General features: G+C 39.8%; 1 protein-coding gene across 2 annotated transcripts in view; it reads right to left on the bottom strand.

The window, feature by feature from the left end:
- The window catches only part of WDR72 (WD repeat domain 72), a 177535-nt gene extending 152893 nt beyond the window's left edge, over positions 1–24642 (bottom strand). The window contains exons 1-6 of one of the 2 annotated variants that reach the window (XM_084641198.1): positions 24198–24642; positions 12917–13081; positions 11485–11591; positions 4933–5011; positions 1682–1856; positions 856–932 (exon numbers count right to left, since the gene is read on the bottom strand). In XM_084641198.1, coding sequence (XP_084497324.1) covers positions 856–932; positions 1682–1856; positions 4933–5011; positions 11485–11591; positions 12917–13069 — 591 coding nt within the window. In that variant the 5' untranslated portion in view covers positions 13070–13081; positions 24198–24642. Of the gene's footprint in view, positions 1–855; positions 933–1681; positions 1857–4932; positions 5012–11484; positions 11592–12916; positions 13082–24197 lie in introns of those variants that run through there. The other variant, XM_084641199.1, reaches the window with a different exon arrangement.
- Between the last annotated feature and the right edge of the window lie 356 nt (positions 24643–24998).

The raw sequence follows: 24998 nt of genomic DNA, 5'->3' as shown, positions 1-24998 counted from the left end.
CGTACTAGACTAGATGGGCTTATGTCTGCTCCAGTCTGGCCATTTCTATGTTCCTGTGTGCTTACAAAAAGCAAGAAGTTGAATTCATCCACATTTTAATGCTATTGATGTCAGTGGGGTTACACCATGGATTAATTTGGCCCAAACCATCAAAGTCCTTGACCTAAAGTACTTTCAGATTAAGTGGGACAAAAGAAAAGCTAGGACTCCAGTTCCAGCACAAACAGGTGTCAGGGCAGCTTTGGTAAGAATATTAATATTCATAAACTGTACACAATAAGTAGACTTGAGGAGAGAGGGGACACTTGACACAGGGTGGGTGAAAGGCTGTTCCAAATGAAGAGGATAACATGAAAGAATATGAAAAGTAGACAGTGGGAGAAGGAAACAAAAATAGTATATAGGAGACAGAAAGAAGGACTAAGAGAGCATACAGGTAGAATTATGCAGAGCTTTGAACATAATGTGGAAGGAGGGGAAAAAGGGGTTTAGAGGAGGGAGTGACAAGAAAGGATTATGATCTTAGCATCAGTGTGGAAGAATAACAGACAAGATGTAGGAAAGCCAGAAGATGATGCAGGAGTCAAGGCAAGAGATGTACAAAGACATGGACTCATGTTTAGTGGAGATAGGAAGGATGGATTCTAGGAATTATATTGAGAATGAAGAGATAGGGCTTAGTAAGAGCCTTAGCTTTTTCAACAAACATGCTTGCAAAAATAACTAACTCTGTTTAATACACATTCACAAGACAGTATGTTCAGATTCCGTGTTTTTGTATCCTGACAATACTTCCATGTTCTCTATGTTACATTCCTGTTTTAAGTTAAGACTTAATGTTTCATGCAAACTGACCTGTATACTGGTCACTGATGATGATAGATCCCATACTTTAAGATCTCCAGTTACAGATACTGCTACTAGTGAATCTTCTATAAAAAGGAAATACAAAGCTGTTCAATATGAAACTAAATTCAAGTCACTGTGACTTGAGCCGAATGAGAACACAAGTACCACCAATGCTATCTTACTGCACACTGTGGAGCTCTGTTTTGAAAATACCAACTTTAGTCTTTTGGATCTGATGCTCCAGACTGTACACACAAAACAGAATGTCTAATTTGTATGTGCAGCCACTGTATTGTTCAGGGAAACGGGGTCCTTGTATACAGAAATGCTCAACCATGCGCTTAACTATCAATCTCATGCGCAAATAGGATATTTCATCAAGGTAACTGTGTGAGCAAAATAGGTGAGCAAAATAGGTGAATAATTGCACAAGCACTTTGTTAATGCAACTGCACATAAACACTTTTGAAAATCAGGCCCTGCACACATATAATCATTTTCACAGGTAGCCTTTTAATTGAGCTAATTATACGCAAAAAGTGTAAGAAAATAATTCTTTCCAGCTCTCAGGTTTCTGCTTAAGAAGCAAAATACAGTAATTTAAGTCTGATTGACATTAAAATTTAAATGTATCTTGAAGTTTTGATACTGAAGTATTTTACATCCTGAACGCATTTGTGAAACATAATATATTTAACTAACTATAATTAAAATATGGCATAGAAAGAATCTTTAGGCATTTGCTGCTCATGACTGGCCATCTTACATACTAATTTCAAGACATGACTGGCCATCTTACATACTAATTTCTGCATGTCACTACTATATGTACCTTGAATCCTTGTGGAGTGAACAATGCACATGCAACTGATCCAGTCAGAAGACTGAAAAGATATTAAAGTGTGAAGAACTGCCAAAGTCTTAGCATCAATAATGACGACATCTTGATATTGTCCACAACACAGAAGCCAGCCATCTCCTGTCATTCGGAAGGAGCAATGGTAATACTGTCCAAATGGAATTAAGCAAGAAAAGGTTAACAGAGAGAGCTACACAAAGTTCTCTTGCATATTATTTCTGGCTTTCATACACATCATTTTTTTAAATGTTAATTAACAAAAACAGTATTTTAAACACATTAAAACTTATTTTTAAACTGCATCAGAATCATACTGGTGAGCCAATTAATACCTGTATATAACTCTGAACAACCAGAAAAAGAAGCTCCCTGCTTCATCTCATGACACTAACATTCAGAAATGTATGATGGTAAGATGAAATTAATGCAAATGAATGCTTATTGAGGAGGCCTCATGCAGACATCACATCACACCAGAGCTCTATAATCTATATTAGCTATTAAATTCCTGGTGGAGTTAAAGGGATTAGTTTTACCCTATAAAACCCTAAGTGGGTTTTGGATTTGTTCATCTGAGAGACCTCATCTCTTCCCATCCACAAGACACTGCTGCCATTCTGATGGTGCTCTAACCTAAAACCCACCAGTATGAAAAAGAAGAGGCCTGATGGTAGGTTATTTTCCAGGAGGGATTCTCAACTATGGAATTCACTTGTTTAAAAGGAGGCCAAATTTGTTAGTATTCAGCACATTTTTGTTTTTTTAAGTGTCTGAGGGTGGGGTTGGCTATTGGGTGGTGGATGCGAAGTAGCTAATGTGTTATTTTGGGCAAGTATTATTATGGTATGCATGCACAGTTGGATTGTGTGTGATTTTTATTTGTAATTCTATGTGTAAATGTTGTAAAAATGCCTAGGGCCTGGGACTGCTGCTTCAAATGGACTCTTAATAAATAAAGTTGTCAAAATAAATTGAGTGATCATGTACTAGCATGAAAATATACTGCTGAATTATACTTTTTTATTCATTGTTGCTTAGCTCTATATACTTTCAGTTTTGGAAACTTACTCCATTTTGTTACAGTTAACTAAATAATATCTGAAAATTATAAAGAGTTACATAAATAACAAAATGGAAAAAGATATACACAACTACACAGCACAAAGAATGCATATCTGGAAATGTTATCATAACTGTAAATGTTACTTTGGCTCCATAGAAACACAGCAACAATGCTTTCAACCATTTGTAACTACTGCTGTTCTTTAAAAAAGCAGCTTTTAACTGGCAGATTTGGACAGTCAGTCCTGTAGGAAGAGAAGATCTCACATTTACTTAACCACAAATGATTAAAAGGCCTGTTGCTCCTTGTGTTCAAGTTTCATGTAAAATGGCAAATGTTCACTTTGCAGTGTCCTGACATCTGCCATTTTCTGCTGAGGCATACATGAGTACAGAAGGAACCTACAAAACTAGATTTGTGAAATGTTAATTGGCAATCAAGCAACATTTTTCATGTGCTGATACCATCAAAATCTGTATATGTCGGCACCCATCTCAGAGTAACCTCGTGTAGGTAGTAATGCTCTCACAAATACTACCAGCAATCAGTACTTCTGGAGCAGTAATACAAGGTAGTACTCACTTTTGAAGGCTGTTCTTTTAAGAATGATGATTCCTGTCCTACCTCCTTCCCCTCCACCCCCAATTTTCCTCTCAGATACCCATTTTCTCCTTTTATCATCTTTTCAATGTCTCCACATACCTCCTAGTGAGGGGTGCTAGTCTTTCCTGGAGAGGAGTATGTTGTTTCTCCTGCCCTCCCAAGCTACCTGGCATTGAGAGCAAGGTATAAGGACTGTACCTTTGATCTCCTATAACAGCACAATGGACCGGTACTAAACCAACATGCTAGCCCACATCTCTACCTCTTTTTAGTAGTTCTCTAGTTCCTTACCTCTTTACCCCTAATTGAGCCACACCCCGCAGCAGAACATATTGAACCCACTGTTACAACATTATTGCTGTTGTATATGTATGGTAATATGAATTGTTGAGGAGTGATTTTCATTACAATATGGCATACAGGCCCCAAGTCTGTTGATAAAACTATAAAGGTACATTTAATTGTTAATTGACAAGTTGAAGAAACAAGGTCATTTAAAAACTAACATTGATATTTATGCTTCAGTCAACCAGGCAAACCAAAAAAGTTGCATGGAAACAGTATTACCTCTACAAGCTTTGAAATATTTAAATTTTCCAGTAGCTTGGGAGTCTCATGAAAGCTCTAAAAAGTTCTCAGACTTTCAACACTTGCAACCTAGACTTCCACACTCAAGAAAAAGAGCATTTTAATTAACTTAGGGGCCCTCAGCAATTCTTTCATGAACACATCCAGAAATAAACCAGCAGCTCTCTGAATCAGAGCCACTCCTAAATCATACACATACATATTTCACATACCCCTCGCTCTCTAGCATCTAGGTACTTAGCAAGTACCTGGATATACTTCAAAGCAGAGACTTGAAAGGGAATTGACTGAAGAAAGATTTAAAGCAATTTGACATCTAAAAATAAGGTTACTACCACTGAGCTCTGTCATGAAAGAAAGTGCGTTTTTGGAAAGAGAACCAAGTATTTTCCTGGAGGTTAGCAGCTAGGCAATCAAAACCCTCGAACTAATCTATCTAAGTTTAAAAGTAAGATCACTAGCAAACTGTCTTACAAAATGTTTGGCTATAGATTTGCATTTACCCATTTTCAAGACAGACGACCTTAAACTAACATTTTCCATGTTGCCCTCATGAAGGCCAAAACAAAAACCACAAGAAATGGCCTTACTGTGCATCAATACCTGAAGCTCAAATGTCACAATCAATAAATATATGGATATTACTTTCTAGAAACATTAGTGGCTGAAAAAGAAATGCTTCTATTTGTCTGAGAAATAGAGGTGAAATACAAAGCGGAATTTTTTTTAGTTCATTTCCCAGATGGAAAATGAAACAGGAATAAATAATAAATGGTAAAATGCTACATACACGGCAGCAAGATTTTTGCTCTCTATGCTTTCTTCCTTATGAAGTATGTTACATTCATAAACAATTTTAAAACATATTTCCCCAAAATCAGAGATGTAATAAATAAAATAAGAATAATGAATAATGTGCAACTCACATTGTAAAGCACTGAAATATTCAATGAAAAGTTGCTATACTTACACAGATTGCTGTATGCCTATAAGGAAGGTTTGCACTGTCAATGCACTGTCCACTAGTGACATTCCAAACACACATCTCCCTGCCAAAGATAACTTCATATTACTCTCTGTCATTTCCACTCAATTGGCTGGAATAATTTTGTGCCACCAAGTTTTTCTTTAGTGCTGCACTTTTGTGGCTTTTTGTTACAGATTACTGGGTAAGAAAATGTTGTGGTCATTAGCAAGGGATGACATACTGTAACTGTTTCTTTTTGTTTTGGTAATAACACCCTGCTGCCTTGCAGCAAACCCTACTTTAAGGCTAGGTCTGGCCTACAACAAATTGTAGGTATACTGCCATTATGGCTCATCAATGTGTCACCATAACTATCATTCGCTGGAACTACATCCTGCTGAAAATGATTCATTTCACTGAACTTAAACTACACATTTTGAAAAGAATAATGCATCTTCTACAGCACCCGACTTTAGTTCTTGAAATAAGCTATCATTTTCTGTTAAGAATAAACAGTGCCACCATGAGGCTGTTTCTAAGGCTATTTCATCTATACAATGCTGCATTTCATATATCTATTACCTAATCAGTAATAAAAATCAAAGGTTAATATTTTGACAACAACCTTTCAAATATTTTTGTATGTTAGCCAATGTACTTTACTTAAACCATATTCAACATGCTTTGGAACTAATGTCTAGTAGTTGTACAATCAAGTTTACCTGGCAAGTGAAACCCTTATGAGGTATCAGAGTAGCAGCCGTGTTAGTCTGTATCCGCAAAAAGAACAGGAGTACTTGTGGCACCTTAGAGACTAACAAATTTATTTGAGCATAAGCTTTCGTGGGCTACAGCTCACTTCATTGGATGCATGCAGTGGAAAATACAGTAGGACGATTTTATATACACAGAGAACATGAAACAATGGGTGTTACCATGCACACTATAACGAGAGTGATCACTTAAGGAGAGCTATTACCAGCAGGAGAGCGGGGGCGGGGACGGGACCTTTTGTAGTGATAATCAAGGTGGGCCATTTCCAGCAGTTGACAAGAACGTCTGAGGAACAGTAGTCGGGGGGAAATAGTTTTATTTTGTGTAATGACACATCCACTCCCAGTCTTTATTCAAGCCTAAGTTAATGCTGTCCAGTTTGCAAATTAATTCCATTTCAGCAGTCTCTTGTTGGAGTCTGTTTTTGAAGGTTCTTGTTGAAGAATTGCCACTTTTAGGTCTGTAATCGAGTGACCAGAGAGATTGAAGTGTTTTCCAACTGGTTTTTGAATGTTATAATTCTTGACATCTGATTTGTGTCCATTTATTCTTTTACGTAGAGACTGTCCAGTTTGACCAATGTACACGGCAGAGGGGCATTGCTGGCACATGATGGCATATATCACATTGGTAGATGTGCAGGTGAACGAGCCTCTGATAGTGTGGCTGATGTGATTAGGCCCTATCATGGTGTCCCCTGAATAGATATGTGGACACAGTTGGCAACAGGCTTTGTTGCAAGGATAGGTTCCTGGGTTAGTAGTTTTGTTGTATGGTGTGTGGTTGCTGGTGAGTATTTCCTTCAGACTGAGGGGCTGTCTGTAAGCAAGGACCTGCCTGTCTCCCAAGATCTCTGAGAGTGATGGGTCATCCTTCAGGATAGGTTGTAGATCCTTGATGATGTGCTGGAGAGGTTTTAGTTGGGGGCTGCAGGTGACAGCTAGTGGCGTTCTGTTACTTTCTTTGTTGGGCCTGACCTGTAGTAGTTGACTTCTGGGTACTCTTCTGGCTGTGTCAATCTGTTTCTTCACTTCAGCAGGTGGCTATCGTAGTTGTAAGAATGCTTGATAGAGATCTTGTAGGTGTTTGTCTCTGTCTGAGGGGTTGGAGCAAATGCGGTTGTATCGTAGAGCTTGGCTGTAGACAATGGATCATGTGGTGTGGTCAGGGTGAAAGCTGGAGGCATGTAGGTAGGTATAGCGGTCAGTAGGTTTCCGGTATAGGGTGGTGTTTACGTGACCATCGCCTATTTTTTTCTCTCCTGCTGGTAATAGCTCACATTAAGTGATCACTCTCGTTATAGTGTGCAAGGTAACACCCATTGTTTCACGTTCTCTGTGTATATAAAATCTTCCTACTGTATTTTCCACTACATGCATCTGATGAAGTGGGCTGTAGCCCACAACAGCTTATGCTCAAATAAATTTGTTAGTCTCTAAGGTGCCACAAGTACTCCTGTTCTTATGAGGTGTGTCAAGTTGTCAGAACTTGGCAGCTATGGGCCAGTTCCACAAAGGTATTTAGGCTCTTAACTTCCATTGATTTGAATGGAAGTTAGATGCTTCTTTATCTTTGGGAATCTGGGCATACATGTTAAGAAAAAAAAAATCTACAGACTGAGTTAAATAAATGGTAACCATTATTCTTTCAGCAATTTAACCAAACATGTTATGCTATTCAGAAAATAATTGTTTCACAGTGTTGTCTGGAAGAGAATATATTAGGTTCACACTGGAAAAGTAAAATCTCTTTATTAATATATCAGAAAAACAATTTAGAGATTTAAACTTCAACTGACACTGTTAATTTCATGTAATTGGCTAATTCAAAATGATTTTCATGTTTATTTACTACTGTGTACACTGTAAATAAAATCTGCATGTGCTATGTTCCAGGAAGTTAGCTAAACAGAATGCTTTCTAATAATCATTGGCTGGTGGCCAAATTCTTCTCTTATTTACTCTGGTGTAAATGAGGGGTAACTCTACTGACTTCAGCATTGGATATCTACAGTAATGTAACTGAGAGCAGAATTTCACTCACATTTCCATATTTTCTGCATGTTGCTTTGAAACAATAAGAGTTTGTTTTCTTCATACGACTAGGTGGAGAATAAAACGTTATAAATATTGTATCATGATGCCTTTTTTCTCTGACCAATACTGTTCACATCAGTGGATACATGCAGGTGGAAATATAAATCTTAACGGAATAAATTCAACATTTCCACACAAAAAAGGACACTAAGAATTTCCCATTATGAATTTTTCTAAGGAATGTCAGCGACAGAAAAGAGGAAAGGCCCTGACATTTTTAAATTGAATTAGAGGGAAACATGATCTTTCTCCATGCAATGTTCTTAACCACAATCCAAGAAGACAGAAATCTGAAAGTAGTAAATGGACTGATCCACAGTCCAGAGTACACAGTCTGACAAAGCTTGCCTCTGCTGAAGACGAGGCATCCTATTTGTAATCATCCCAGCTTCATATTGCAACCTTCCAGAGCTCACTGGTGAATGTCTTGCTCTTATATGGTGCACCAAAGAAGTTGCCAGTAGTTTTGTCGAGTGAACATTTAAAGGGTTCTGAAGACCATTTGTCCTTATCTATATGTATCCCAGATACACAATACAATCCATCCAGTAGTGATCTTTCATTGTTTCTCCAAATAACATATACATATGAGAAAGCTTTTAGTCTTTTTCTAAGTTAATTTTTACACATATATAGTATTTAAGCAACAGAATACTTTTCCCCACTTAAAACTGTATAGATTAGGGCCAGAAAAATGGAAGTTCAGAATTAAGATGAAAGTTAGCCTCACTTTCAGTACCATGGGCAGGATCAACTTTGGGAGAGTAGGGGTGCCATAAATATAAAGGAAAGGGTAACCACCTTTCTATATACAGTGCTATAAAATCCCTCCTGGCCAGAGGCAAAATCGTTTCACCTGTAAAGGGTTAAGAAGCTAAAGTAAGAAGGGTTAAGGGTTAAGAAGCTAAGGTAAGGCGCTAAGGGTTAAGGAGCTAGCTGGCACCTGACCCAAAATGGCCAATGAGGGGACAAGATTCTTTCAAATCTGGAGTTCGTGGGGGGAACAAAGTGTTTGGGCTGTCTGTGCCATGCTTTTGCTGGGAACAGATCAGGAATGCAAGCTGTCCAACTCCTGTAAAGTTAGTAAGTAATCTTGCTAGAATGTGTTAGATGTTCTTTTGTTTAATGGCTTGTAAAATAAGACGTGCTGGAGGGAATGTGTATTCCTGTTTTTGTGTCTTTTTGTAACTTAAGGTTTTGCCTAGCGGGATTCTCTATGTTTTGAAGCTGATTACCCCGTAAAGTACTTACCATCCTGATTTTACAGAGGTGATTCTTTTACCTTTTCTTTAAATAAAATTCTTCTTTTAAGAATCTGATTGATTTTTCATTGTTCTTAAGATCCAAGGGTTTGGGTCTGTGTTCACCTGTACAAATTGGTGACGATATTATCATCAAGCCTTCCCCAGGAAAGGGAGTGTAGGACTTGGGGTGGATATTTTGGGGGAAGACATCTCCAAGTGGTCTCTTTCCCCGTTCTTTATTTAAAACGCTTGGTGGAGGCAGCATACTGTTCAAGGACAAGGCAAAGTTTGTACCTTGGTAAGAATAAGCTTAGGTGGTCTTTCATGCAGGTCCCCACATCTATACCCTAGAGTTCAGAGTGGGGAAGGAACCTTGTGGTGCATAGAGTGGTGTTACAAGGTGGCTGGCCCCTTTAAGAGGAAATGGGACCTCAGCCCACCTGTGCCCAGATCAGCTCCCCTCCCCAGGTGGGTAATAATGAATGAGATAATGAAGTCATGGGATTAACTCAGGCCAGACCTTGGTTTATGAGAGAGGAAGGGATGAACTCCTGGAGTAGCTACTAAGGGAGCTTGTATGCGAGCTGAGAACACTCTAGGTAGGAGGATTCGGCAGGACAGAAACCTGTAGCTGGCTTGAGGAAGCAGCTGCAAGGAGCAAGACTGACTCCTGCAAGAAGTAAAGGACCTGAACCCAACTTCAGGATGGAGGACTAGGGACTTCTAACTCAACAGGAGAGAAACACTGATCTGCAGTTGGGACTTTGAGGGTCCTTTATTTAGTGAGGACTTATACCTCAGAAGGGGAATGTTTAAATTACTGTTGGACTGTGAGGGTGAGTTATTGATGAGCCCTGTGAGAGAAGGGAAATGGAGGCAGTTGTGACATTCTATACCTTGGGGGAAGAGTCCTGTAACCCTCATATTCCTCATGTACATATAAAGCATTCCACGTGAGGCATCAGGGGAGAGGTTATGAACTGCTGAAACCCACTGTTCTATCTAAATATGTATATCTTTAGTGCATATAAAGTTATGAGAATTGTGTTGTATGTTTGTCACTAAAACATGCTGTAGTTGCGGAATCATTCAGATCTTAGCTCCCCAGAGGCAACAGCAAGGAAAGTAACCAACACCCAGGCACGGTATCATCCAGCAAAGGAGCTACAATTCAATAACTCATCTACATGAGGCCACACCAGGGGAATTGCTCAACCTTGCCTGGAAACTCAGCAATGCCCCCAGACATACCTGGACTTGTGCTCCCCAAGCACATAGGACTGAAGGTATAAAACAGACACAGTGGCCCCATGCTGGGCCTTTCTCCTTCACGTACCTACGTTGCAAGCAAGAAGGACACTCTGAAGACTTCAACTGGGGACTGGCCCAGATTTGAAGGGTGAAGTCTGTGTACTATGAACTGCAATATCCAGTGGAATAAGAAAAACTGCTTAATCTAGATGTTGCCCAGTCTAATAGGTTTGAGAGTTTAAACTGTGTGCTTATATTTTCTTTTGGTAACTAACTCTGACTTTTTGCCTATTACTTAATATCACTTAAATATCTATCTTTTTAGTCAATACATTTGTTTTACTGTTTATCTTTACCAGAGAGTTTGCCTGAAATGTGTGGTAAATCTACTCAGGTTTTGCAAAGGCTGGTGTATGGCCACTTTCCATTGATGAAGTGGTGAACTGCATTGCTAGTCTTGAGCAGTGCAAGACTGTATATTCCTGAGGTACAGTGCTGGGAGTTGGGGGGATTTGGCTGGTGCCTTTCCCTGTATGATTCATGAGTGGCTCTGGGAGCATTCATGCAACGTAGCTGGGTGTGTGGGGCTCCACATGCTGTTGTGCTGAGTGATCACAGCACCTGGAGGGGCTTGCTGCTGGTCACTAACAAGGCATTTTGAGAGACAGCCCAGGCTGCACCCTGGGGAACCCATCACAGCGGGGTGCTGCAGAGCCATGCTTGAGAGATAGCCAACCCTGTTACAGGGCCTGGGCACATCAACCTCTCTCATAGCCTCATTCCCTTGAGAGTCAGTATTCATGATGCTAAAGAATTTTCTGGTCCTGCCAATGCCCTTCCACAGCTCTGTGCTCCTGGTAGGCATAGGGCCCCTGATTACTCATTCTCTTGGGAATGGGCTTCTGGAAACACATGGATTCTCTGGACCTGCCAGACCTCTCTGCATTCCAAGAGATGGGCTCCCCATCTCCATGTTGTGTGTGGGCCAGCTGATAGTTCAGCATGGCAGAAGCAGAGACCCTCTTAGAAGAGGAATCATAAAGTTATTCTATACTGTACTAAGTGACCACTGCACCTTCCCATGTCATGGGGAAAATGGATTGAAAGTCAGCTGCCAAATGAAAAATTTGTTCTTAAGCCTTGCCAGATGGTTTAAGATTCAAAAAGTAATTGAAAACTCAGTTACCTACCCATTTTCAGTAGCACTAACCACATATGGTTGTTTCTCAAAGTCTCTTGCTTTCGCCAAGCATGTTACTGAAGCAGTATGACCAAAGAGAATTTCTTTAGATGAAATCTAGGAGAGCAATGCAGTTATTTCACTTAACTAAAACAGTACTTTTCTGTATAAATCATCAAGTAATCCAAAGTTAAGAAACACCTTCATTATTAATTTTATTACTGACTGGTAAACAGTACACATTGTATTCCTACATAAGGCCAGATTTTGCCCAGCAGCTCCAAGGATGCACAAGCAGAGAAGTGTGTAAGCAGCACTTGCCTTTTGCACCCCTGCACACAGCAAGGTACAACTGTAGTCCCTGTGATCACTGTGGTATAAAGACTGCCCATTTTGAGTGGCTTCTGGTGTGCAAGATGCTCCAAAAGAATCAAAACAGGACAGCCCCAGCCCTGCCACCCAGTACACACGGGATAGCAGAAGTGGCTGAGTGCACTAAGAGTCTGATCCAGCAAAGCACTTAAGCAATAGGCTTCACTAAATCCAAAAGGACCTATATTTTGATGGGAAAAAAAAAAAAAAAAGAGTATATTTTTCAATTAAGTTAACTTAACTTAATTGGAAAGCCCCATTAAGATGCCAGCAAACATGGTCTGAAGCCATGTTAGCCTAATATTATTGAAAAGCCTGTTAAGATGCTAATTAACTCGTTTGAAAAAGGCATGCTCATCGGTACACCTGCAAGCTGTGGGAGGAAATCTGCCTCAACTCCCACCGGCAAGGTGCAACTTCGCAACACCCCAACCTGCGTCTGTTTGTAAATGGCATGCTTGAGCCCAAATGAAGAAGAAGCAAGAGCATGCTTGAGAACACAGCAGAATCAAAGCCATATGAATGATGGGTTACAGTAAATACACATTTTTGCTACAAAATTACATCACTGATGTGTTTTACACTTCATCTCACTTGGTCTTCATCTTTCCTCAAACAGTTCATTTGTTCATTCACAGAATGTAAGTCTTTCCATTTCTCTTAATTCTTTTATTCCTATCAACCACATTTCTATAATGGTATCTTCTCTGGAACTAGAGAACCACACTTTGCCACTGATTTTAAAGAAGAACTCTCCAGGACAGGACCCATCATAATTATACAGATTTACTAACTGCCATCATCTGCTGCACTGGATCTCAAACTGTGGTCCATGGCTCACTAATTGTCCACGGAACACTCAAAGAGGCCTGCAAAGAACTGGCTGCTCCTGTGAGATTTACATTTTATTTTCACATTTATTATGTTGGTTAATTCCTTTTCTCCAACATAAAGACCCACACACATTATCTTTTACATTAATTGCAACTGAGTTACATATAGTCTATTAATAATAAAAAGGTGAAACTCCAACAGGTTATTTGACAGACAACGCCACAGTGGTCACAAACCTTTAATTCCGATGAGAGATTCCAAAGACATATTTGCCCCTCTTGACTTCCTGTAACAACAGTCTTCTGGTCATCTGTAATCATTATGGCAGTGATGCTGTGAGAGGGTGCTTTTTTCCCCCACAGTGCCACAGCTGGCACTGAGGTCTTCATAGTGAACAAAACCTGAAAATAAAAAGAGGGTAAAATAGTTCCAAGTAACACAAAATATGAAAAATATAATCCCAAACATTTCAAAGGGGTGATCACATGTTACTGTTCAAGGAGCATAAACTGAGATTTTGAGAGTCAGGTAACTGAACAATGATTGGTTGTTCTTGCTATTACAATACTACTTTCTCATTATTGCCACCTAGTTATAAAAGATTAAGAATATTTTGGGAACAATATGGTTTAAGACCACTGCAAAGAATACGATTAATTTAATTTAGATTAATATGATGACATTTCCAAAAACAAAAAAAACTACTCAAGTCATGGTTGTCCAAGCAGCTTTCCCCATAACCACTCTCTGAGATTTTCTATATGGGGAGAGTTTGAGTTCCAAAACTGTGCTTTAACTCCCTTTGTTTGGGTTTGGTATTTTTGCCTCGTGCTGGCTCAACTTGCTGGCCTAATTCTTTTCTTGTGTAGCTTCCATGGGTTCCATCTTGAGGAACAACGGCTATCTCATATTCACGTAGTGACTTTTTCACCATACTTTTTGCTGTTCAGGTTACTATGCTCTGAAAACTAATTGAAGTCTGGAGTGCTCCCATTAATGTCAACTGCAAAACTCCCTTTGTCTTCAAAATAAATAAGACAGAGATCTGAATATGGTTTGCTACATTGCCTAACTTGTCTAAAAAACATGGATCTTCAAATATTTCCCATTGTTAGGATTCTTCTAGGTAGCAAATCATGTGCCCGACAAGTATGTCTTCTCCTGGTCATATCATGTGAAATGATTGTTGAAAGGGGGAACAGAGAGGTGTTTGAGTGCTGGATTTTGCACCTTCAAATGTAAGGTTTTTTGCACAGGAACACATACACACGTTTTAACATAAAGTTGATTATCTACCTATCATTATTTGGTTGCTCGTGCCAGAACCTTAAAAGGACACTGTAAACTACAGTTTTAGAATTTGACTTCTAAAACTTTATTTTTAATTCTCTGTGAACTTATATATAATATTTTTCCTATCCATTTTGTGCTTATTCACTTAGCAATCACTGAAGTTTTACTTTTTCTTTCATTTCTTCTACAAAGTAAACATCATATCAGCTTAACTAGGAATATTCTTTTAATAGCAAAGCAAGCAGGAGGAGTTCAGTGTTTCTGTAGGTCCTATAAAAAATGGGAGCTACTAATTTAACAATTTTAGAATAGGTCAAATTTTGGATCTGAGGATTTAAGAGTGATCCTACTATCTAAATTCAGTGGGATGTATTTAACACTTCGTGCTGTGCTTCCTTCTGATGACGTTTTACAGTAGTTTGCACTCACTTTGCACAGTTATAAAAGATTATACTGGCACATGGAAGTGGAAAATCAGAACCAGTATTTTTACCAGGATATCTGATACTATACAAGTCAAGAATAACAAAAGAGTGTCAAAACCCAGCTAAAATTGTAACAAGACTCTAGAAAAGACTGGTAGAAAACAGATTTATTTATACATTTTTTTTTGTTGTGGACAGGCTGCTATGGATGAAGAACCATCCACTGTCTATTAGCAAACTATTGCAGAAGACATAATATTACAATTAGAAAGGAGAGTAGGTTAAATTTGAAATTTTATGAAAATATTTTGTACTTGTCTTTTTGTACTGTAGCCTCTCTAAGTATAAAAGATCCATAGAAGGCACAGAATTAATGTAATATTCTTTAGTTGTTATTTTTCCTCTGCTGGTCGAATGTCTTTTTCAGATCTGATTCACAAAACACACAGCTAAAGAAGACATTCCATTTTGCATAACAGTTATCCTGTTAGAATGTGTTGCTTTTGAGAGTTTTTTAGAAATACTGTGTACACATATACACTTTGTCTGACAGCATTTGGCTTTATCAAAGTTATTTTGTTATGAGGATGCACCTAAAGCAAAATTTCTTATATTTTATCAACAGATTTTTATCAGAGTATACCTTTTAAAAGGTATAATCTGTTTCCACAAAGTCAAATACCGCCAGAGGCATATCTGGGCTACATGTAGCTTATCAGCAACACGCGTTAAATTCCACCAGCTCTGTCCACTCAAGCATGTCTGATTCTTGGTATTAACCCATAACCCGACTCTCAATCAAGCTTCTTTCAATGCTAGGAAGTGACTTAGCTTGGATCCATAATAAATATATTAAACTTTGACCAAAAATGTATAAAGAATCAGAAAAAAAAATGTTAGTTGTTTGGGGAAGTGAGAGGTAGGAACTGTAATATATACCTTAATACTGCAACAATGCACTGGCAAAACCCTGAAGTTCAGATATTCAGTGAAGAAATTCAAAATACTCATGTACCAACACCATGTTAGCAAATGCAGTTAACAACCAATTAAAAATATAGAAACTATGATTAAAAGGCTATACACGTTTTCTATCAATCAAGACATTTGGGCCTGATTCTTAGTTATATTAGGGCCCTTTTCTGCCACTCTTGCAGCAGAAGAGGACTTACTGGGTATGGAAATGGCCCTCTGAGAATATTGCTGGAACATGGAGCCTCCTCAGCTGGTGCAGAGATAGCAAAGGGGCTATGCACCAATCTGTCTTCCAGAACTAAGGCAGACGGCAGGAACAGGTGAAGGTGTGTAGGGAAGCAGGCCAGAGCCCACTGCATTTAAGCTATTCAGTTTCTCCTAGGCCTCACTGGGATCAATGAGAAGCAGAGTGTATGTCAGAGTAGCCCTGAGGCCAGCAAGTATGTGAAAGAGCCTGGAAATTCTGAAATGAGCCTTATGGAATGGCTGACAAATGTTACCTCCTAGGCCAGGACCAGACTCATAGACTTTAAGGTCAGAAAGGACCATCATGATCACCTAGTCTGACCTCCTACACAAGCTTTCAGATGCAAAGGTGACTTACAGACACCTTTACACTCCTGCCCCAAACATAGGAACAGACTACCTGAGAATTAGATGTCATTATATAATTCTCAAAGATAAGAATCTTAACTCTCTAAAGCTCTCTTGATGAGAAGTCTATGGGTGTCAAGAAAAAAAACTGACTCCTGTCATTCCCTGAGGAGAACTATTTCCCTCCCCCATCCTGTTCCCTGTCCACAGCCTAATAAACTCCTTCCTTTGTCCTCCCAATGGACCATCATGATTACGCTGCCCAGAAGTCTCCTCTCAAATGGCTATCTCACCATCTTACACCAAGCTACAAGCCAGAGCTTCCCCTCCTCTGGCTTGCCTAGTGACCATGTCTTGCCTCCCTTGCTGGTTCTAGGGAGGCCTTAGCAACAGTGTGTTCTACAGAAGTGCAACACAGAACATTATTAACCTGGAAAAACTGTGTCATGAGTAAAGTACAGATCATATAATTTAGAGGATTTCAGCAATTTTACTTTTGCAATTCTGGATCATTTGCACAGAATCTAAACTGTAATTAAAAACCGAAGGCTCCCCTTATGCAGGCAGAGCAAGACCACTGGAAGCTAGGGTAGGGGCTTTGAGGAACCAGAGAGCAGGTGGGTCACGCTGTCCTGGTATGGATGTCAAATAGAAATAAATTCATGACTCCATCTCCTGATTGATTTTTCTTTATGGACGGGGAATACTAGCAAAAAAGATGTGGGAATGACCAGGAAGTCTCAACACTGAGCAGAGAGGAGAGGGCTGAGTCACACCATGTAGAGGTAGTTCCCACATGGGACTGGAGCTTGCTTTCTCTGTAGAACCCCAAGATCCGTAAGGTAAGCCAACCATAGCCCACCTCTTCCCCTACCCCTTTGGTCCCTGCCCTAAGGAAAGCATTTGTCAACAACAGACTTGCTGGGCAAGTCACACGTCTCTGTGCTTCAGTTTTCCATTTCTAAAATTAGAATAACACCACTCCCCTGGCTCAAAGAAGCAGTCTGAGGATAAATTTATTAGTGTCCATGAGATGCTCAGATGCTAAGTAGAAAACCTAAAAACATGCAGAGAGATATGAAATGTAAAAACTAAGCTTACACCCTGTTGAAGTCAATAACAACTCCCCCCAGTTAACTTTTGTATTGAGTTTCCTATTGGAATCCTTCAAAGAGCAGTATATCATTTATTGATAAAGAATAAATGATCCCCCTAATTGTGAACATAGACGTCAGAGCACACCGTTTCTGATATGTATCGTCCTCTGAATGATGAATCTCCCTCTCCAGGAGTTGCTGCCTCAATAAGTTGGTGCAATGAAAAATTGATTCTGACAGATGCCTCATTCCAGACGTTACAGGCCGTCATTCAACATGTGACTAAAAGTTCCTCAAGTAGAATTTATATAGCGTATAAAAAACTTCAAAGAGAACTCTGCAGGTAGTACAGTGAATCTACCACCTACCAGAAAAAAAATCTTTGCGGGTTTACGTTTCTAATTATTGTATCTTTGCTAGAACTTCATATTCTTGGATTACACATGTACTTTATTTGTTGTTAAAATATGTTAAGAAATTCATATTAATAAATGCCACAGCTTTCAGAAACTAATTAATTGCAGCCAGCAAATACATTTCATTACCACAGGTGCAAAAACAAATGCATACTACAGACGTGTGGTCAACAACAATAAAAGAATTGAGATGTGAAAGACTTACTGCTTTTATTAGGTCAACAATCGAACTATTTGAGGAAAGATGGGATAAGTGGGTTGAACTGCATGTGTGCTTCCTCTCAGGCTTGCAAAATTCTACTTACCCAGCGAGACTAATATATTTTTGATAGGTGAGTAAAATATCATTAGTTTTTTTTCCATGAGCTGCCTCATCATGGTAAAATGTAAGGTAGTAAATTTTAAGGCACAGGCTGGAAAATTTTCATGACAGTTTTGTAAGGCTGCTGTAACCAAGAACCTATTTTATTTCCATGTTTCTGTTCTGTTCCTTGGCTTTTTTTTCCTGACACCTCTGTTTTACTGCTTATGTTAAAAAAATTAATGGTCCTGTCAACAATTTTGTTTATCTTTAATAAATAAAATTAGTTACTTTCAATAAAGGTATATTTTGACCTGCAGCCTACAGTCCCAGTGTGAAATACTCACACAACTCTCACAAGCTCCTTACACATTGTAACCGTAACACACATCATCCTTAAGGAAATAAGTGTTGGTAGTAATTAACAGAATTTTCAAAGAATATAATATAATCATTTCCAGAGCTTTAAAATTCCATTCATTCGCTGTCTGCAGCAAGTAAGAAATTCTCTGCGAGAGGCATTAAAAAAAATCTTGCCTTGACCATTACATAACTTGCCAAATGTAAACCAGTTGTAGAATATAGTGCTGTCTTTCTAAGTCTCCAGACACATAGCTCCAATTCTGCTGCTGTGGCTGCTAATAACTTTGCTGTTCATCTCAGTTCTCATTCCGAACCCTGTTTGTAGTCATGAAACTTAGAAGCATAGGTTAACTGCACTCTGCTACTGCTTGGGGAGTGGGTGGGTGCATGGACCTGTATGCAGGTGGGAGCAATGGAGGGGATAAATTAGAAAAAAAGGAATATGGTATTGAGAGATATTTGATGGAGAAGTGGAAATACAACAGAGATACAGAAGTTATAGGGGAGGAGGTAGGAAACACAATGTTGAAAAAGAGAAAGAAATAAAGGGGTGAGCAAGAGAAGGACAAGAGGACATGTCAAAAATAGGAAAAGAGAACCATGATAATAAAGAAAATATGTTGTTTAAAGACAGAAAAAGACAAAAATTATAACAAAAGCAAGAGATGTATTAAATTATATTTTTAAAGTTATTAAATAGGAAGTTGATTGACAATATATTGCCAAATATGGGCAATGTTTGTAATACTGTAAACATTTAAGCTAGGGATGCATCTGTCAGAAAAACAGAGGAGCAAGACGAGAGCGTTTTAGGCAATCACAGGATGACTCTCAGCCATCGATGTTATGTGATCATGAAAAAAGGCAAATGTGATCCTTAGATATATCTGGTGATGCATTTCCAGTAAAGATAGGAAACTATTAATGCCAGTGTATGAGATGCTGATTAAAATCCTCATGGAATACTGTTTACAATTCTAGTTACTCATGTTCAAGAAAGATGAATTCAAATTAGACCTGGTACAAAGAAGGGCTAGCAGGATGATCAAGGGAACGGAGATCCTATCTTACGAGAGGAGACTAGAATAGGCTGAGAGGGAATATAATTGCTCTCTGTACATATATAAGGACTGGAAGACACCTGGGAAGGAGAAGAGCTATTTAAACTAGAGGACAATGCTGGTACAAAAACAAATGGGTATAAACTGGACATGAATTCATTTGGGTTAAAAACTAGAAAATTTCTAACCATCAGAGGAGGGAGGTTCTGTAACAGCCTCCCTATAGAAGTAGTTGGGGCAAACAGCCTAGCTAGTTTTGTAATGGAGTTTGATAAGTTCATGAATGGAATTATATGAGAGGTTTGTCTGCATTAGTAGGGGCCTGGACTTAATGACCCAAGCGGTCTCTTCCAGTCCTATGTTATTAAATACAGTACACAGTGGAGAGTGCACAAATGAATGGTTTCTTTAAATTGAGGGGACGTAGCCTCAGGGCGTATGGAGGCATAAGTATGCTTTCCTTGTTTAGTAAACTCTAGTCATCGGGGAAAGTGTGTTGGGTTAATTATTCCAACTCTGAACATATCGACCCCACATCCTCACTCCTAATGGTCCTCTATATTCCTGCCAGGACCTTAAGGATCTCACATATATTATTCAGTTCTGCTTCAAAAGGCCTCCTCCCTTCATATTCCTCCTTCAGGCCGCCACTGTACTTCCATCTTAAAACTTAATGGGACTCCTCTTGGGATCTGTCAATGCTACTCCTTAATCGGCCAGAGGAGTCACTGCTGAGAGTGACTTACAGCTCTCCCCTGGGATATGAATGTACTGCCTCTGCAGTCCAAAGGAGCAAGAGACTGGGACCCGGAATCAATACAACCCATTTTAACTAGCAAGAACCACCTAGTAATACCTTGTTTGTATTTCTTGAACAAATGACACAAGAAACACTTATTTCATTCCACATAGTAATTCACCACAATCAGAAGGAGCACAGCAAGGGCAACACCATCTCCCAGCTGCTGATTACATCAAAGGTTTGCAGCACAAATTCAATTTTATAATGTTAATCTCAGCCTGCCACTCAGAAATTTTCTCTGAGGGATATGATTTTTCTGTGGATTTCATTTTAAGAATGATTTTCTTCTTCTACAATCAATAAAGATATGTTTTCATCAAAAGACTCTATCTTGGTAGAATTCAATTGGCCATTTCAAACCCTTTTGGTGACACAATATTAATTAAAATAGTTTATGTTGTACCTAAATTGGAAAATGGGGCAGTGAAAACAGCAGCTACTCAGAACATATAGTTAACACACTACCACAGTGTACAGTAGAATAATCTTCACCTCCTTGAGGTGGTCATGTTATTTTATAAATTATATCATTTTAAACTTACTGAAAAAAAGAAAATGCAAAATTACAGTGTGTGTGAGACACAGTATAAATTCTGACCACCTCATCCCCAGACAATGAAGGCTTCACAGAAATTATTATCCTCTTAGCTAAACATTTACATAGCCATCAAACATATTTTTGTAAGCTAATAAAAGAGACTCTTGCTGATTTTAATGAGAGTTCTCAGGGATTCTGTATTTAACTTTGTAAAGTTATTTGAATAAGAAATAAATTATTTATGTGGTTATGGAACCACAAACATAAATTATTTTCTATCCAGTCATTTACTATCTCCATCATTGTTGCATTTGAATGCTTTTTAACATCTACAGCAACAGCATGATTTAGCTACAGAAAATGAAATATCCTTTTGTAGTAAAGTAGTGTAAGTTTTCACAAGGGTATGAACTGTTGGTAATTCTTAAATGAGTAGTGTCATGGAAGCTTTCTTGTATGGGATTCCATACAAGTTATTTATGTGCTGAAACAGCTTGCTGAAAAACCTTAATCAGGCTTTGCAAAATTCAGTCAACAGTGTCAATAGGAAATCTTCTCTGATGAGCCAGGCCCATCACTTCACAGAATATCAGGATTGGAAGGGACCTCAGGAGGTCATCTAGTCCAACCCCTTGCTCAAAGCAGGACCAATCCCCAATTTTTGCCCCAAATCCCTAAATGGCCCCCTCAAGGATTGAACTCACAACCCCTGGTTTAAGCAGGCCAATGCTCAAACCACTGAGCTATCCCTCCTCCTGCAGAATGAAAACTTTTATTCTTTAAGAAGGCCCACTCACATTGACTACAAGTGTATCAGGATTTCATACTAATTTTATACCCATTGTAAAGATTACATTAGGAACAGTTAACATTCAGAAAGTTAACAGTGCTATCTGCTGAGTCTGCAGACAGGCAGCCCCACTGAAGCTGCTGCTTATTATATCTGTTGTGTGGGCAGACACCCATGCAAAGCCCCATTGACTTCAGTGGGACTATGCATGGACAAAAGGGTCTGCCAATATGGAGATGACTGCAGGATCAGGACCACTGTTTGTAAAGTGCTGTGGAAAGACAAAGACTATTGAAGTGCTAAGTATTAGTGTTATTACCCAAGCCATGTCAGCCCATGGACTGAAGCAGAGTCATGTTTAATTTATGTTAACTTTGGTAGAAGTTTTTTTTTTATGAGGAATCCTGGGATTCTAAAATGCATTAACCTGCAAAACATGTCTGCAATTAAGTTGTTTTAAAGTGAAAAGAAAAAGTCTTAGAATCCAACTGGAAGTCAAGAAGAAGTGGAGAATCTGAGAAAAAAAAACTCCATGAAGTCTCATGAACAAACTGACAAGCAGTGCACAGCCAACTATGTTTTAAGGTAGTCAGAGTTTGTCTCCCTTAGGTGACCTTGAACTCATTTAGCATAAAAACCTGCTGATCAAATAGGTGATGTTTTGGGTTCTGCTACACAGTACCCAGTAATGTTGAAACAACAAACAAAATTGGAATCAGTTACAGAAAGGAAACAAAAAAGCATTTTCCATACCTATTCTATGGCCTCTAATTAGTGGTATAATCACCTCTACTTAGTAACGTAATTAACTGTATCTTACTGAAACTTTGCAACCCCAAAATTCCCCTTATATTTTCACTTTGCTATTCATCCATCTTTGTGTATCTTCTCCAATATTAAATAGATGACTTCCCTGCACTGTTCTTTGTTATATGGCATACTACTGTTTAGTGTAAACATTTCCTAGTGAGTTATTACACATACTTTGGAACCTGCTTATAAGCAGCTCAGATACAAAGAAACTCTGTTTAGAGTGAAGTAGAAAGAAAGTTCAAAATTGATTCAATGCATTGAATGTGCAGATTGTGCTACTGGTTACAGTGAGCACCTGCTTATAGCGAAGGTGTTGTCTTAAGGGGAAAAAAACTTCACTAGAAAAGCCTACTAGTGTAATTGAATATTCATAGATATTTTAGATATTTAGGTCAGAAGGAACCATTATGATAATCTAGTCTGACCTCCTGCACAGCGCAGGCCACAGAATTTCACCCACCACTGCAAATATGGTCATATTAACTAGCAAACTTGTCACACAGAAGTAATACACTACAATGAATATCTGTGCTATTAAAGTTCCTAAATATCACATCTTTGGCATACTGACATGTCAAAACTTGACAAAATGGTTATAAATGCTCTGTTGCTATCACTAACACTGGTTAAAAAAGTATCCTGACAGCAATGATGAATCAATGCAGTAACACCACAAGAGTTCACGCTGATCAGAGTAAATCTCATAGAACAAACTCTCAATAAAAGCAACACAGAACCAGACCAGTTTAAAGGGAAATGGGAATCAACAATCAGCTATTTCAAATTGAATAGCATAGGACTACAATAGGAAAAATAATAAAATAGTTGTACTGTACAATAGTTTCAAACCTGCATGCACAAAGTTCATTTACCTAAACATAAAAGCCCTCATTTGGATTGGAGAAGAGGTTTTTCAAAGGAGTCTAGTGGATTTAGACACCTATCCTCCACTAAAATTAATGGCAGATATGAATCTAAATCCCCTACGTTGCTTTGAGAATCCCAATCTAGATGTCTAACTTCAGGCACCCAAATCTGAATATTACAAAATGATATAAATGATGGTATTTACCTTACATTCACATGGGTCCAAATCCTGAGGTCCTTACTCAGTTTTTACTGTCTTTACTTAGACAAAACTCCCACTGACTGCCATGAGGTTTTGCTCAAGTAAGGACTGAATAAAAAAAGTGAGTAATGCAATCAAGATCTGCACTTTAGAAAATCTGATTTACATCGCAGATTAAAAGATCTAAAATCATTCTGCAAACCATAATGATCAGAGATATCAAGAGCAATGCTCTTCTTATCCACACATAGGTGAAAAAATCCCACCAAACAAACAAAATAATAGCACAAAAAATCTCATACCTACCAGAAACTCAGGCTGCTTTCCTATCCTCACAACAATGCTTTGGGAAGCAAAAGTCTGTGATATCCCCCTAATAATGAGATATTTAGTAGTTATTATTATTCTCATTATTAGTGCCTAACTGCGTAGAGGACCCAGTTGGGGATCTAGGCGCCATATAAATACATTAAAAAAACAGCCCCTGACCAAAGCACTTCCAGCCTCAGTAAAATGTTCTCCCATTGAGAACTTTGCAACCGCCTATAAAATAGTCACAGATTTGCTTACAAGATGCCTTACAAGTTCTGTGCGTCACAGAAAGTGACTAAAACAAACAACGAACTTTAGTCAGACGATGGTCGTGATGGCCCCTTCTGGCCTTAAATATCCCACAGCCACAAATAATCCACACCACTAACCCCCCCAATCTCTACCCCTGTCGGTCTGGCACAGTGTGCAGGGCTGGCAGGACACTGAGCCCCCCGTGCCCCAGAGCGCCCCGGCCCACCAGCGATGCAGGCTCGTGCTGGTGGAGGCAGTAACTAACGGGGCCCCAAAGGGGCTTGACAACGTAGGAGAGGGGGAATCTCACTGGAGGGGGTGGGGGGTTGCCTGTCCCCGGAGGGGACAACGCGCGCAAGCGGAGCGGCTCCCGGCTCGGATGCTGAGGGGCAGCGCAGGGGCAGAGCGAGCCTTACCTGCGGCGGCTCCCCGGGCACAGGCCGCGGGAGGAGGGGACGGGGTGCGGAAGAAGAAAGCGCCGCCAGGTTTGATGCCGGCTCTGGAGCGCCTGCACCCTGGCCTGACCCCGCCTTGGCTGCGGACCGGCCGCCGCCGGCCTCCTGCGCTAGAGGTGGCCCCAGTGCGGCAGGAACTCGCCGTCCCTGCTCCCGACCGGCGGGAGAGGCCGAGCCCAGGCAAGGCCCGGGACTTGGGCAGGAAACCCGCCCCGGCAGGAGACTGGGGCAAAGTGGGGAACGGGGCTGCACTGGGTGGTGCAGTCGGGCCCCCTCCCACACACACCGCGCCGCAGGAGCGGGCTCCCCGCGGCAGGGCGGGCAGCCAGCGGGGTGTACCCAGGGCAGGCCTGCCAGGTGAGGGCTTCCCGCCTCTCCCAGTCGCACTGCCCCCCTGGCTGCAGCTTCTGCAAGAGACATGTCGACAATCCGGCCTGTTTCTCACATGGTAATGGGGCTTTGTATGCGGTGTAGGGGTAGCCCTGTCGGTCCCAGGATATTGGAGAGACAAGGTGGGTAGTGTTGCCAATTCTGGTTGGACTTATTCCTGGAGGTTTCATCCCCTGACAGAACATTTAATTGAATATTAACCTTTAATTCCTGGAGACTCCAGGACAATCGTGTTAGCAATGGGCTCCTCTTCACCAGCAGCGCTTTAACGTGGCTTGTGTGGCCGCGGTGCAGGCCTGGAGAGAAGAGCTCTCCCAGCGCTATAAAAAAAAACCCACCCCCACCAGGGGAATAGTTGAAACTTACTGTGAT

This window comes from Lepidochelys olivacea (genome assembly GCF_965140295.1).
Source record: "Lepidochelys olivacea isolate rLepOli2 genome assembly, chromosome: 10".
In the NCBI taxonomy this organism is placed as follows: domain Eukaryota; kingdom Metazoa; phylum Chordata; order Testudines; family Cheloniidae; genus Lepidochelys; species Lepidochelys olivacea.
The sequence above is the reverse complement of the archived record's forward strand: the minus strand, read 5'-3'. Positions and strand labels throughout refer to the sequence as shown.